The sequence below is a fragment of the Drosophila montana genome, unplaced genomic scaffold, assembly GCF_035044405.1.
Source record: "Drosophila montana isolate Dmon_TW-CO22-7 unplaced genomic scaffold, ASM3504440v1 contig_3817_1, whole genome shotgun sequence".
NCBI lineage: Eukaryota > Metazoa > Arthropoda > Insecta > Diptera > Drosophilidae > Drosophila > Drosophila montana.
In genome coordinates this window covers 18,037-33,330 of record NW_026998688.1, presented here as the reverse complement: position 1 = coordinate 33,330, position 15,294 = coordinate 18,037, and the positions used below count along the sequence as shown (strand labels likewise).

Below are 15,294 nucleotides of genomic sequence, written 5' to 3'. Positions count from 1 at the left end.
TTAAAGTTTTTACTGCTTTATTGTCTGTGATTGGACAATTTATCCTCATTGCAACTAATTTGCCACACTTTGGCAAAAAAATGACTTCATTTTGCGGAAAGCAGCAGATGTGGATTGTTGTTGTTGTTGATGTTGCAGTCGGTGGCGTTGGCGGCTTTTTTACATTTGGCCAGTGGGCGCAGTGTGTCCAACTAATAAACATAAAGAGTAAACAAGTCCATATAGGGTTATATCGGTCAGCAGCAGTATCAAGTATTGCTTGCAGTGCCATCATTGTTTTGCTTCATTTATTTATTTTTCAGTTTTTCTACCTTCTTTTCATGCATTTTTCATGGATCCATCCTTGGCTTTTGCTTTCGGTCGCTGGCATTGCAAATTGTCAAACCGTTATGTGCTGGGAGAAAGTGCCCGGGCCCTCGGGCCTTAGGTGAACTCCAATTGCAATGCGTTGGCGTTTCCATTTATTGTGAAATATTAAAATTATACAAGCAGCTCCTTAACAAGACGAAAACGACGACGACGACGACGATCGCGGCGAGAAAATGAGCAATGCGACAGTTGGATCTGCATTTTATGCAGAAGAAACTGCATCACAAATCCCAGTTCCCAGTTCGAGTCACCAGTCCCACTGCGGTTATCGCCATGACAGCTGTCAATCAATTGCTCTTGGCAACCAAAAAAAAACAATAAATAAAAAAAATAAATAAATAAACCAAACAAGAAGAAGGAAAGAAGTAAATTTTATATAAATAAAAAACTGATGCATTGCAGTACGAGAAAGTTGGCGACTTTAATTGCGCCGTCCGTTCAATTAGCGGTACAAGTGATTTTATAGCGCCCGCTACCAATTTATTAACAATACCAAAATACCACTGCTTCTTAAATCAACTGGCAGTTAAGTACTCCGAATGTGGTGGCCAAGACTTTGGCTACCTGACGCTGGGTGTTGGCCCAGAAATTAACAGCCATAAAAGGACGGCTGCAAGTGGTGCGGCATAAATATGAGGCACATTTGGACAATTACTTTATTTACGCACTGTATTTACTTTGATTTATGCAGTCTCCAGTTGCCAGACGACGGTCTTCGGGCCACATCGAATTGTTAATTGCACCAAAATGCAAATTTTGTTGTTTTTTTTGCTTCAGCTTTTTTTTTCTGCAGTTCCAGTTTCAGTTTTTGGTTGCTGCCAAAAAAGATAAACAGCGACAGTTTTTACACGGGCATCGATAAAGTGGGCGAGCGTGTTGGGCCCTGTAAGACCTTGTCGCCTGACTGTCCTGCCTGTCCTGCCAAACTCATTAAAACGAATCCTTTTAATGGCCAAAAGTTTGCCGCTGCTGCTGCCATAATCAGTAAAATTAAGGCCGTGGCAGCTGAAGGCAGAAAGCTGTTCGTTGCCAATGTCGTTACCATTGGGGCCAGAACCTTATACAAAAATGGCCATAAACAGTAGCTGGCTAGTTTTGTTATTTTTTATCCCACATTTTCTATGACCTTTAAATCATATTTTATAGCTCTCGTTTATTTATTTTTTATTAAAAACTGATTATCTATGATAAAGTTTCATACATGATTTATTACCAGTAATTATATTCTGTGTATATTTTTATTTTTTCAATTTTGCAATTAAAAATTCAAATTATGGAGAGCTGAGAAGTGAGAGTGAAAATGAAATGAATTTTTAACTGTCTTTAGGTTTAAAGAATATGTACATTTATAAAAAAGATTTGTCTCGACTGACTGACAAACTGATTGGTTACCTAGGCAGCCGATATTTATATCTAAGCCTCTTTCTGGATCGAAATAAAGCACTCAGATGGGGTTAAAGTTGGGGTTCCAAATTTCCTTGCATTTAAAACATTATCCATTCGACTCGGAGCTACTTCCTCTAGTGGTAAATATGCCAATTAAAACAATTTTTACCATTTACTGCCTTTTTATTTTACAAAAAGGAAATCAATATTAATATTACATTATTTACATTTATTATTATCGTCAGATAACAAAATATTAATTTTGATATTTGTATATCAATTGGTTATTTAATATTGATAAAGCTGAGAAAAGGTAATTTGCATTAGCTAAATGCTTATATAATATTAAGTATTAAGCAGTGTAACAGCTGTTGGGCTAAGAATTCCTTGGAGAAAAGTGAGATAATTTGGTTAAGTTTATATAATGCATAAGAAGCCCACTCTCACAAGCTCACACAACCCCACACGCACAAAGCTTCACTTGGTTCCTCAGAGTTATGTGCTTGGATTTAATATTGGCAACAAGTACTCAGAGGAGCAGCTTAAAGGCGACAACTTGTGTGTCATACGCGGCGCAACTAACAACTTACTTAAACCAACAAACGAGCTGCAGAACACGCCCACACTCACACACATATAGGGACACTGCCATGTCACACTCAAAAGGCCCAAAGCAGCAGCTGAGCGACATAAACGTGCAGTTGCCAGTCGCCTAAATAGGTTGAGATATAGGTTAGGGGAGCTAAGGGGTAGGGGTACACTTTCTGGCTGCTTCTTTGCCAATGTGGAGACCCTCTACTCTCTCCACTCACCAACTTCTAGTACGTGGGCAAGCTGCACTCCGGCGCACTAATTACGAAAACTCAGCACGTTTTGCCATGCTGTGTGCCTGGCTGCCCCACCGCCGCACCACCGCACCACCGCACGGGGGGCAAGACGAAGCGGGTGATCGGCTGGCTGCCTGAGTGGTTAAATGCTGCAGTAAAAGCGGCAACATGCAACGCGACAGTTGGTTGGCGGTGGCACAAAAGTTAAAACATTGCGGCAGCAATAAAAACAGCATTCGCTTTGGCTGTAGCTTTGGCTTTAGCGCCACGAGCAGCCCAGCTGGGGGTTGCTGGGCTGTCCTGGCCATGGCTTTGGCTATGTAACTATGTATAACTGATGGCTCCCAGATCTGTGCCAGTGGCAGTACCAGGCCACCGCATGGCCTGCCACAGTTTCACCAAAGTCAATGTCTGCGGTTGGCATCAACCGCGTCCAGAGGCAGCATAAGCAACGTAATGAGAAATGCATCAGTGGCACAAAATAGTTTGGTTTAGTGGTTGCAACGGGGTGCAGCAAGGACTCCAAGCTGCAGTCAATAATAATTACAACTGCAATCGCTAACAACGTGCAACATGTGTATCAACAGAGTTAAATAATGACAACTAGCAATTAAAATATCAGCAGGGCATAACTGAGACAATGGGGAAGAAAGTCTGGGCTTTAAGCAGACATACTTTACATTTGGCTCGGATTCATTTCATTTGTTTAGATAAGAATATATATATATTAATAAAGGATATCTTATACATATAAGACAACAGCAGGGCTAATCAAGAAACTATGTGTGAGGCCAATCGGAAATCAAATTAGGAAGTCAGAATTAAGGCAACAAGCTTTATTGCACAAAAATTTACGGTAATTAACCGGCATGTTAAATGTTAGTTGAAGAGAGAAGCTAAGAGCGAATAGCTACTGGTTTAATATAAATAAACAAGGAAGACAGTGAGGACTGAAAGCTTAACAGCAAAGATAGCTGAAATGCTTAGGGAGAAGCAAGGTAAGAAACTAAGTAGTAGGATTAGAAGAATTTAACAGTCAAGCGAAAAGTGAAACGAATCGCGAAGCTGAAGCTAACAAAAGATACGCGATAAGCAAACAGATAAGTTAAGGGAGAAATTAACCAATCAAGTAAGCCTTTAATCAAAATAGATGCAAAGAGAGAAGCAAATCGAAAGCCTTGTTATTTTTATGAAATAGGACAAGCAAATCTTTAATCTCTTTGTCCCCGTCACTCCTTAAATCTTCCCGCATTGCTGTCTGTTGTTTGCAGCTAATTCTACTGTATCCAGCCTGAAGGTTTTCAGAAGTATAATATAAGCAATCACACATGTATGGTTTTGCTTCTCGCTACTCTTGTCTCAGCATTAGAAATAGTGCTGAATGTCATTTATGGCTTTGTTTTTCAAGCACTCACTTTAAGTTTTTCTGCCAAGTCTCTTTGTTGTTAGATTTCATATTAAATTGTAGTTTTGTACCAGCGTTAACCGACAAGAAAACGTTTCTGCGTATTTCTTAAATTATAGATGGGTTAGCCCAACATTTGCATTGCTTTCTCAGTCGTCGTCGTTGATTGTCCTTCAGGTGTGTCCATTTAGCCGTGGCAGCATAGCACATTCCCAGCTAGCAGTCATGCAATACTTTCCACACACACACAGAATCACGGATATATCCTGCATAAAAGGAACTGAATGGGGTGGCTGTTAAAGGAGTTGCCCCCATGCCATGACAAGCATTTGATTTGCAACTAACGACACGAGGTTCTTTCTATTTTTTTTTTTGGTTTGTTATATAGCAAACGCCAACTACATATTTGCAATCTTTACGTCGACTACATGGCTATAAAAATAAATTACACAGAGCTTAAAACTTATGTGCATCAGGAAGAAAAATGGCTTATGGACGCGCAACGAAACAAACGAGTGAAAAGAACGAATCGAATGGCAGAGGGAGACGACGCGACGGGACGCGTGGCGAAGCGACCAAATGACCAATCGACCTGACCCTCGAATGGCAACGTTGATGAACGTTATGGCTCTTCTTGTTGCTGGCGTTCAATTGGAGCGCTCCAAATCTGCTAGACACACACGCGCACACTCGTTTAGAGGGAGAGGTGCCTGCTAGGAGTTAACGGTAAAGGTAAAGCTTTAAGCCGACAATGAAGACATTAACATGACCAACGACAACGACAGCGACGACGTCGACGTCGACAAAACTCGATGCCATGGCTCATCACATTAATCTTCTTAATACGCCCATCAATAATTCAAAGCCAAGGCATGACCAGTCCGCACCAGACCCGACCAGAGACCAAGTGCTGGCCCAAACTGTTCAAAGTTGTTGCCTCTGTGTCCCCACATTGTTGTCCACTGTTTGGACACGCAACCATTTACCGAGTATTGAATGCTGGCCAAGTGTTGAGTGAATTATGACGCACTGTTCGGCTTCAGTTCGAGTGGTCACCTTCTAGACGCAGAAAGGGGTCAGGGAGGGGGGGAATAGAGAACTGTTTGTCGTACATCAAAATCAAACTATAACATACAAATATTGAACTCACCCGCATGGCACTTCAAATGGCAACCGACAATGAAACTTTATGGCTCGTTAGCATTTGATTTATGCGCAGCTGCCGAAAAAACATCTATGGTTCAAAGCTAGCTCGACTAGGAAATATCCTGTGGTTAAGCTTTAAATATCTAAACACCAAAATTATTCCAGATGTGTCTATGGATATTTACACATTGACAAGAAATATTATTAAGAGTGCTATAGTGGGGAATGGCTGACTAGATTGATACCCTGTACTCAGGAGAGAAATATTCGTGCATGGTGCAAGATACTTAAAAGTATTTAAAATACTTTTGACGTATTCTATGAACATTTCCTGCAAAGTACTGGAGTGGCGCATTATTGACTTGGCGATATCCTGTATTCTGTAAAAGAATCTGTGTTTATCCACCGTCCCTTATGAAATTTTCAGCATTCAAAACTATTTGGCGAGTATAATCATGGGTTATAAAATACAAATAATTAGTTTTGGTATTAGAAAACAGATCGAAATTTGTTATTCCTGTTAAATACACTTCTGTATACCCATTTAATGTGCGTTGAATGGGTACAGGGTATACAAAAGTATTGAAAATGATTTCATATCGTGGTCATGTTGAACCGCTTCTTGCAGTCAGAGTGAATGCCTCTGAATGTAATTGTATTTGAATGACATATGCATGACCAATAGGCTTCGGCAGGCGTGGACTCAGTTCTGTGGAGGCACATGTCCATTGTCAATGTGACAGTGACAGGCCACCGGGCTCAAAAGGCGCCAATCCACAATTCCCGACCTGTCCATTGTTTCGCCTGGACAATGTGGCGCAGCATTTCACCTGTGCCGCATACACTTGACAATTTGGTTCCGCTCGTTGGAATTTCTGGTGCAGATTTCGCTGATTTTGACGCCAACTTCGGCGCTCAAGTGTCCATCGCTGAGGCCATGCCAAGCGCTGGGGCCTTTTGTCCAGTTCGGCAATTGTTGCCCCCATTCAGCGCATTGTTCAGGCATTGCATATGTGTCAAGCCTTCGTTTTACTTTTTGGCTCTTTGGGTTTTTCAGAAGCCTTATCAATTTAAGCTTAAATGGCGCTGATTGTGTCAAAAGGTCGAGCCACGAGATAAGGTTTCAACGCCCAACCTCCTATAAAACATGCCGGCAGCAGTCGAAATATTTTAGTTTCAAGAATTGTCAAGCAGAGACAAAACGTAAGTGACAAAAACTGTTGAAAGAACTTAAACGGAAACAGAAGTCTTAGAAATGCAACACAAGTGAAACTGAAAGTGTCTTTTAAAAATGCATAAAATAAACTGCAGCAAATGTTTGATATTAAGCAAGGCGAGAAATAGCATACATATGTTAAATAATAGAAAGAGGATTTTCTTAACAACTATAAACTAAATTTTTGCATTTTTTATTCAACAATAGGCTGAAAATATTAACTGAATGCCAGTTTCCAAGAAGTGCAGAATCGACTGTTCAGTTTTTTGACTTAATAATAGATCTCTTAGTTAATCTTGATAAAATACTAACCGATTGCCAGTTTTCAAGGAGTGCAGACTCTTCGACCGTTTAACAGTTTGTCGACTTACTAATAGAAATGATAGCTCGTTTTTTCAAGCGTTTTTTTTTCAATTCTTTGTGCATAAACGATTAAACGGTACTGTGCTGTAAAATAACAGTTTAATTAGGAATTCTGCAGTTTTTTAACCTTCTTTGACAGAAATAAAGGTTTTCACAGATCTATTATTATATTACAAATCTTTAAATGAAACCATACAATTATGGGAGTGTATTTATTAAATATATTAATTAAAAATTTGCAACTATATAAAAATACATACTATCTTTTAATCTATTATATATTAAAGCCAAGTAATCCTTTATATTATTTTTATGCTTGCAGCTAATAATAAAATGAACTTCTCGTGGTTTTGCCTGGTTATCTTTGCCCTGTTCGCTGTTGTCGTTTCGGCTGGCAAATGCCCCAAAGATTTTAGGAGCGAGAATGGCCAATGCATTAGCCCGCGCACGATTCGCGGCGATTGCCCCACGGGCTCCATCTATAAGATTGGTGTCAACGCCTGCGTTTATGGCGCATAGTTTGAAGCTGAACTAAATTGAATAAAATGTAATTGAAATCCATATAGACGTTGTTTTGATTTAATTAATCGCTGAATAGCCTTATTTTGAACACATTTCATTATCAATTTGCCCGACATTAACCCAATGATCGGCCGATCCCATTAGAACTAAGGATGATCTTTTCTTAGTCCGAAATGTAAACAGCTGCCGCTGATAAGTCGCGTGCCGGCTCTATAAAAGCGCACAGCTGAGTGCAGATACGTAAATAGTTGCATTTTGCACTTACTACAGGTGGGAACTACACTTGATTAAGGTGAAAGGTATTCAACTAACGTAAACTGTAATTACCCCTAGTAGAAAACACACTCGGCAACTATGAACTGCAATTGTGCTTGGCTCGTGCTGCTGCTTCTGGCGTTGCTCGGTACCGCCTGGGGCTCCAGCTGTCCGACTGGCTTCAGCAGCGAGACGAATCTGTGTGTCAAGGAACGGCCAGTGCATGGCACCTGCCCGCCCGGCTCGACCTATCAGCTGAATATCAACAAGTGTGTGCATGCCTAAGGTCTCCGATATATGTGCATATGTATTTTAAATATTCCTATACATTTTGTGCCTAAGGTCAAGATAACCGCGGCAAATAAATCCAAAGCAGAAAAGAAGATTCTAGATTTCGGAATTACGTTTAATAATTCATAACAAATTTCATAACGTTGAGCCAATTATTCCGACGCTGGTGGGCGCATGTATTGGGCCAAGAGTTCAACAATTGCCACAAATTAACGAACATGTCACGCGACTACGGCTACGGCTACTGCTGATGGTCAAAAGACGGACAGACAGAGAGGCAGACAGGTAGACAGGCAGACATTGGCCATTAGTTTATTACCATGTAATTGATTCAACGCTTGTCAGACAACGTTGACGTCGACATCAGCTCCTGCGGCTTTAATGTGCTGCATTTAATGACCAGACGGAGACCAACATCAACATCAACACCAAATATCAACAGCGACACCAGCGACACCAGCGACACCAGCGACACCAGCGACACCAGCGACACCAGCAGCAGCAGCAGCAGCAACAGCAGCTACGTTGACAGCGCATCAAAGTCAAAGCGGTTTGTCTCTTTGTCCGTTCATATGTCTATCAGTCTGGCGTGATTAGCGTGATTGTTTGCCTGCACTCTGGACCCCGCTTATCAACGTGCAATTGAAGCGCTTTAGCTTGCGTAATCAAATGCTTCAGAGATTTTGCTGTAGTTCAACACGGCTCAGCTGAGTTGTGTGCGGTTCAGTGGTTCGGCGGCTGCTATAAAATTCATTAAAAACTTTGCCCCGCTACTTTGGCCACTGGAAATGCCTAAAAAGCGCCTGCAACATTTAACAGCAACAGCAGTAGAAAAAGTTTGCCAAGTCCAAGCTGTCGACAGGATGTACAGCAAACCCAATTGCATATGCCAATGCTGTAAAAGTTTTCCCAAGCAGAATGTCCACCCGACGCAGCAGTCCTGACAAACAAACTTAAAAAAAGATAGATAAAATAGAGATTCAGCTCACTTAGCTCGAAATGTTACTTTACTTTGTTACTTTAAAAATTGTACTCAAATACTACAAAAATCCGACAAGCTATGAAAATATGAAATATAATATACAAAACAGAAAATATTATATATAAGAACTACAAACAATTCCTGATCGAGATTCTTTAAGCGGAATATGAAAGTATTTTATGTACCCAAAATTTTTTTTAAATCTCAATTATATCACATTTTTTACTTATTTTTACATAAATCTCTGTCAAATTTATTTACTATATTTGAGAATTTAAAGAACAGCAAAATAAGTCTGGCTGGAAAATAGCTAGAACCAATTCGGTGCCATCACTGACACCATAAACTAACATTCTTGTCACTGGGGCTTGTAAATTTCTATGACTTGCATAAAAATGGCCCCCGAACGCTTCCGCCGCTCGGGGGTTTCCTTTTGGCCTAAAAGTTTTCCGTGCCATGTTGGCAGGCAGGCAGGAAATAAGGAAATGTTTTCAGCAGTAGTATTTGCTGCCTGGCCAGCGACATTTATCAGTCAGTTGTTGCGGTGCTGTCCATGGTGGCTAGTTGGACAATTTTAAAACTGTCACAAGTGGCTGCCACGGCATTGCCACTGCCACAACCTCATCCTGCCACGTGCAACGCCTTTTGCCAGGCACAACTGTCGGAGGGCCGGAATTGCCTCAATAGCCGCATGTTTTCGTGTGCCCTGGCTAAGATAGGAACCGCACCCAGCGCCTTGCCTCCCCTGCCGAGCTGCTATGCAACTCACGCGTAAATATGACGAACGTAAGCAGTAAAGTTCTGGCCAACTGATAGCCAACACCAACGCAGCTCCTGCTGGCCAAAAGTTTTACAAGTCGTTGTCGCAAGTTTATGGCCCACAATGCACTCTCTGTCGCTCTCCTTCTTGGCTAATGTTGTTGTTGTCGTTGCTGTTCTTGTTGGCTGGAATTCAAGAATGTTGCAATGGCGCTTTCTTATCGCGCTCGGCTTTGTCCTGCGGCTGGCTGCAAAAAACGAAAGTGTGGCCATAATTTCTGAGTTTTCCGCTGTGTTGCTGTTGTTGCGGCTGCTCCTTGGGCTACTCAAGCATTTCGCCCAGCGTCAAAGTTTATCGATGCTGACGTTGCGAACCTCTTTGCAACTGCAATTCATTCAACATTATAATTATGCCTTGCATTTCCGTTAATGCCTTTTCAGGACATCTTTCAAGTTTATTTTATAATTACATAATGCTATAAACGAAGTAAGGATGCTTTCAATTTACATCAAGATATAATTTATTTAACACAGCCTAAATGCTTTTTCAAAGATATGGTTAGAAAATTAAATGTATTTATTGATTTTAAAAAGATATATGAAATCTATTTATAACAGGCATTCAGCTCAAGGCTTTCCACTTTGTTTAAAACACAATAAAACATAATACAAATTTTTTTCGCAGATAGTTTTTAGTTATTATAGTTTTACAGCAGAAATATTTGTAGCTTAATATAATTCGATAATAATGCATTATTTAATATTTCGTTACCTTATAGAATATACAAATTTTTTATTGCAGATATTAGAAATCTTTACTTTACTGCTCTAGTTTTAAAAATGTTTAGGTTGCTTAGCTCTTGAAATTTTTACCAGTACGTTTTATTCGCCAGCTTCATTTTAAGGCAAATTCCATTGTTTGCTTTGAATCGTTTAAGCTTTAGCATATCTGCTCTTGGCTGACGGACATGCTGTGTGTGTGCTTGTTTTGAGCGTGCGTTCAACATTTTCAAAAACTTGAAACAAGATGGCGGCTTTCCTCTGTACTCATGTGTGCGTGTCTGAGTGTTTGTGTTTGCCCCGCAGGCACGAAAACTTTAATTTGAGCTATTTGCACGAGTAATAGTTGAAATTATATTATAATTTTACCGCTAGAGTAAAAACAAAAACTTCAGCAGCGAAAAGATGGGTAAGCGCAAGGGGAATTTTGTGTGTCTACTTGTCTCTCTCCTGCTATCTTCTTCTGTCTACTTCAGTCTCCATTTCTCATTTACATTTTACTCTGTCTGTCTCGCCTATCTATCGTAAATGCTTTTAATGTGATGTGCAATGGGCGGGCGGAGCTGTGGCTAAACTTCGCTCAAAAGCGACAACTAAATCCGCAGCGAACATGTGTTTCATGAATGCAAAAACCATGTATCTCAATTTGAACGATTTTATGTGTGTGTGCGTGTGTGCTTTTTGTGCGTTCAAAAGTTTGGGTTGGCAAAATTATCGCTGCTCGCGACATTTCAGCGAAATGGACGCTTTGTTAGTGGTGGCTGCTGATTAATATTGAATTCTTTGGCGCAACCTGCGCTAAGTGGAAAATATTAAATTTAAGCCACTTGGGTGTTGTATTTTAATCAGCATTTTGGTAACACGCTGGTACAGCTGTGTACAATAGAGCTCACATTGAATCTTAGTTTTGTTGGATGAAAATTCACATCTTTAATTTAATAGACTATAATTAAAGGGATGTATTTTATGAACTTTTGGAGCTGGCTAAGCGATTTGCATATTATTATAGGATTGAGCACAGACAGGGCTTTGGTAATTAATCCGTGCCCGTCTCTGATGTGTCCGTTCCTGCGTCTTGTCTATGGAAAAATATGTGGTTTAGTTGTTTAAATAATAAACCTAGTAAAATAACGAAGACATTAAACTAGGAGAATAGCCCGTGCGCATGTAAATAAATTCTTATTATACATACATAAATAAGTTCGCTTATTTTATTATATGTATATGCATACATACAAACACACTTATACGTTTTTTCAATTTGCGCCTCAGAGGTGGGAGCTATTATAAAAGTGTAGTAAGCTTCATAACTTTCAAATCATTTTTATACCCTTACACCCATTGAAACTGTGTAAAAAGGGTATAATGCTTTTATGCAAATGTATGTAACATGCAAAAAGAGGCATCGCCAACCTTATAAACTATATATATATTTTTGTTCAACATCAATAACCGAGAAGCTCTAGTCTGCCTGTGCGTTTGTGCGAAAGTCCGAGAGAAATTTTGAACGTACAATCTCTTAGGGCTAGTTTATGTAAGCCCTTGATAATAAGATTGCAGCTGATTTGAGCATACTTGTACTTTTGAACTTTAAGTCAGGATAAACAGTTTTATTGATAAAGATTAGCACTACTTTTTCATAAACTTGTCTATTTAAAATTTACAACAATTCTTATTTTGATTTTTGATTTGATTTTGCCTTAATTACTTTCAGGCCCTTCACATTTTCTGTTCAGCGCGTTGCAACCCAAATGTGCATTGGACAAGCAATTACGTAACTCTGTAAGTGGTTGACGTTAACGTTAACGCAATTTGGCAACGTTGTTTTATAGTCCTTAGCCACTTAAAGTTTTTACGCGTTTGCTTTCCCCAAGGTTATCCCGACATTCAGCACCTCTTGGCCCTGTGTATGACATTGTGTCTGTGTGCTTGTGGGGTACTTGGTGAGTCTGTGTATGTATGTCTATGTGTGTGTGTACTACCTTAATCTAGCAAATCAACAGAAGCTGCCTTTTAATTGCATTGCTGTTATTTCATTATTTCTGCAGTTTTGCTGCACTTCAAATTCGTTGTTGTTGCTGCTCGCCCTTCGTCCGAAGCTCGCTTTTTAGCACACTTTTATAGAAACTTATTTTGGCTTAAGTTTTATCTTTATTTCTTGCTCTGCGGATTAAAAGGCAAAAAAACTGTGAAAGCAACGGTAAGGCGAACGGTGGAGCGAAGAATGAAAAGGAAAAACTTTTTATTTGCTGTGACAAATTTTGAGCAGATAAAACTCAAAAACTTGTGCTCCGGCTTGTGGCCAAAATAAAATTCGGCATTCAGACCGACCGAACCAAACTGCACCCCAGAACCGGCGCATGCAACCCCCTGAAATTCCTTGCCCGGAACGTGTACCATTGGAGCAATGGCAACAGCAAAGCTAAATTAAGAAATTTTTGGCAGAACTAATGCGGAGCATTAGTCAAATGTCAAAATTATTTGGGGTAGAAAACAATTTCAAAAGAAGTTCAACTTAAGAAAATTACACTAGCTAACAGAAATTCTACAATATTAAAGTCAAAAATAGAGACTAGGAGAGTGAGAGAGAGAGAGAGAGAGGGAGAGAGGGAGAGAGAGAGAGACAGAGAGAGTAAAACATAAAGAAACAGAAAATGAGAAAAAGTTCTTGTATTTCATTGGATTACATTTTTAGTTTCCTTATATAATATTAAATGTATTTTAATTTAACAACAAAATTAATTCCGAGGATCTTTTTATTATTTGGTCAAACACTTAGGGATATATAAATGCGTAAGTTCTTTATAAGGGTAATCAGGATGGAGAGGAAAAAACTTATCTTTCTCTTAAATTAATGCAGCGAAGCTTCGATAAATAGAACTAAAGAACTGTATTTTATAGGAAAGACGAAAATATAATTATCTTGTTTTCTAAAATGAATGCAGTGAAGCTAAGATAAGGAGAGCTACAGAACTGTATTATACAGACCATTTCCTTTGAAATTACCCATGTTGCACAGTGCTATCTGTAAATTTTAGACTGGATTGTAAGCTTAAGTTGTTTTTAGCGGATTTGACCTCGTTGCCACTCTGCCTGATATTTGTCTTTGACTTTGCGTGCGTTTTGGCTCATTGGCTGGCGTTTTGCATACGCCCCGTTGCACACGCTGCCGCTTGATAGCCAATGCATTTGACGGAAGTTGCTAAGGACGCGTTGAATTTATGAGCAATAGGCCAAAAATGTACACTGCTGCACCACTGACAACAGCCAACAGTGAGAGGCAGCATTTGACGTACGCGATGTGTGGCATGAGTTATGGGCCGTTGCGTCGTGTTGGTTTTGTCATTTGGCTAATTGTGCCCGTAGGCCACGCTTTTTGACAGACCAACATAAATTTGTTGCAATTAATTAAAGTCGCAGAAATAGAAACATCACAATGTCGCATTGGCTGCCCTCCAGCGGCCACTTCTTTACCATTTTGATTTATATTACACTAATTGATTTATTGACAGATTCTGCTGGCCAAGTGTGGAGACAGCCCCTGCAGTTTGTCGCTTTACGGCGCCCATTTAAGGCGCCTCGGACAAGGCTTTTGATTTCTCTCGCACCTTATTTGATTAACGTTCGATTCTCACAATTTATGAAACTTCATTAAAAAGCGCAAAATACGCGGCCCACGTTGTCAATGTGCACGTGCAGCATGCGAAAAATGTTAATAAAGTTTTTCCCGCACCTGTTCGCAGCGCCTGGCCTCGCCATCTTCATCATCGCTGCCATTTTTCATTGTAAATTGAATTTATTTTCTGCGGGTGAAGTATATGGCTGGGTGTCTGTATATGTGAGTGCGGGCTTTAAGCCTCCCCCAGTCGAAGTCTGTGTTTCATTTCAGCGTACGTGCAGACTTTTCTTTTATTTATATTTTAATTTTCACAATTTTCATGCCCTGCCCATTGAAAAAGTCACTTTGAATCTGAACTTATGTAAATATTTTGAACTTGCAAAAAAAATATATATAAAAATGGGAAAATATTACATTTGTATTATTACTAGGGATTCGAGTTTTTAAAATTCGAAAGAGTTTTGACAAGTTTATTGATTTTTTTTTGTTGCAATGATGTTCCGAAATATTGCAAGCTTTAGCGACCAAAAAAATTATGGTGTACAAACATCATTATCATTTGTTTTACGACTGAAATTGAGCATACGCCGCATCGGCTGGCTAATTATGCGGGGAGGCCTTTAGGGGATATGATGCAACTGCAGCAGCTGTCCAAAATGTTTGATTTTAAGCCAAATTTACATTAAAAAAATGCCAGTTAACATTATTTAAATTGCAAATATTTCATTGAATTTGTCGTAAAGCTGTGCGACTATAATTTATTTTATTTTTCTTTTTTTTTCGTTTTGCCTATGCAGTGGTGTTTTTTTATTTAATTTTTGAGTAACACAATGCTGCTGCAAAAATTGCATAAAAATGCAGCATGTCGGTGTGGTTTCTTGGGCTGTCAACATGCTTTGCCTATGCAACGTCTGAGAGACTTGTCAGCCGAAAAAATACATTTAAAGGAAGTTTTTGTCAGCAGCATTTGTCAGAAATGTCGTGCGATTGTCAAGCGAACGCATCTTGAGGCAATCGCTACGGGTGAGGTCTTTCCACAAACTGCTCCCGTGACAGCTGTAGCTCAGCTCAACAGAGATGAAAGATTTGTGCTGCGAATATTAAAGCCTATCTGCCAATGCCGCGCCCCACTTTCCGCGCATTGCACAATTTATTTACAAAATAAAAGTAAAAAAGTTGAAAACTCATTGGCATTTGCATAAAGGAAAAGTAAGCGAATGTAGCGAGTGACAGACAAACGAGCCTACACCTGACCAAACAAACCGAGACTATGACTGTGCCCCACGCCCTACCGCAACAACAGACTGACTGAGCGACTGCCTGGTGGACAAAGACACGCCTGCCTATTCCCTGCCAGTCAATAGCCACCGTTTT

The 15,294-nt window shown here is 39.8% G+C and overlaps 2 protein-coding genes across 3 annotated transcripts; both read left to right on the top strand.

Annotated features, from left to right (window-relative positions):
* The first annotated feature begins 6,311 nt into the window (after positions 1–6,311).
* LOC135437471 (uncharacterized) lies at positions 6,312–7,273 on the top strand. Its single transcript, XM_064695400.1, has 2 exons — positions 6,312–6,336; positions 7,035–7,273. Exon 2 carries the CDS (start codon positions 7,046–7,048, stop codon positions 7,229–7,231), a length of 186 nt encoding a protein of 61 aa, XP_064551470.1. The 5' UTR covers positions 6,312–6,336; positions 7,035–7,045; the 3' UTR covers positions 7,232–7,273.
* Positions 7,274–7,401: 128 nt separating this feature from the next.
* Positions 7,402–7,872, top strand: LOC135437470 (uncharacterized). Of its 2 annotated transcripts, none has more exons than XM_064695399.1 (2): positions 7,402–7,504; positions 7,571–7,872. In XM_064695399.1, the coding sequence occupies exon 2, from the start codon at positions 7,589–7,591 to the stop codon at positions 7,772–7,774; it is 186 nt and encodes a 61-aa protein (XP_064551469.1). In that variant the 5' UTR covers positions 7,402–7,504; positions 7,571–7,588; the 3' UTR covers positions 7,775–7,872. The 2 variants fall into 2 exon arrangements, with proteins under 2 accessions (XP_064551469.1, XP_064551468.1); XM_064695398.1 differs by having other exon boundaries at positions 7,483–7,504; positions 7,568–7,872.
* The last annotated feature ends 7,422 nt before the right edge of the window (positions 7,873–15,294 follow it).

Excerpts from the sequence above, each read along its gene's own strand:
- LOC135437471 (XM_064695400.1), top strand. The coding sequence starts at position 7,046 with ATGAACTTCTCGTGGTTTTGCCTGGTTATCTTTGCCCTGTTCGCTGTT.
- LOC135437470 (XM_064695399.1), top strand. The coding sequence starts at position 7,589 with ATGAACTGCAATTGTGCTTGGCTCGTGCTGCTGCTTCTGGCGTTGCTC.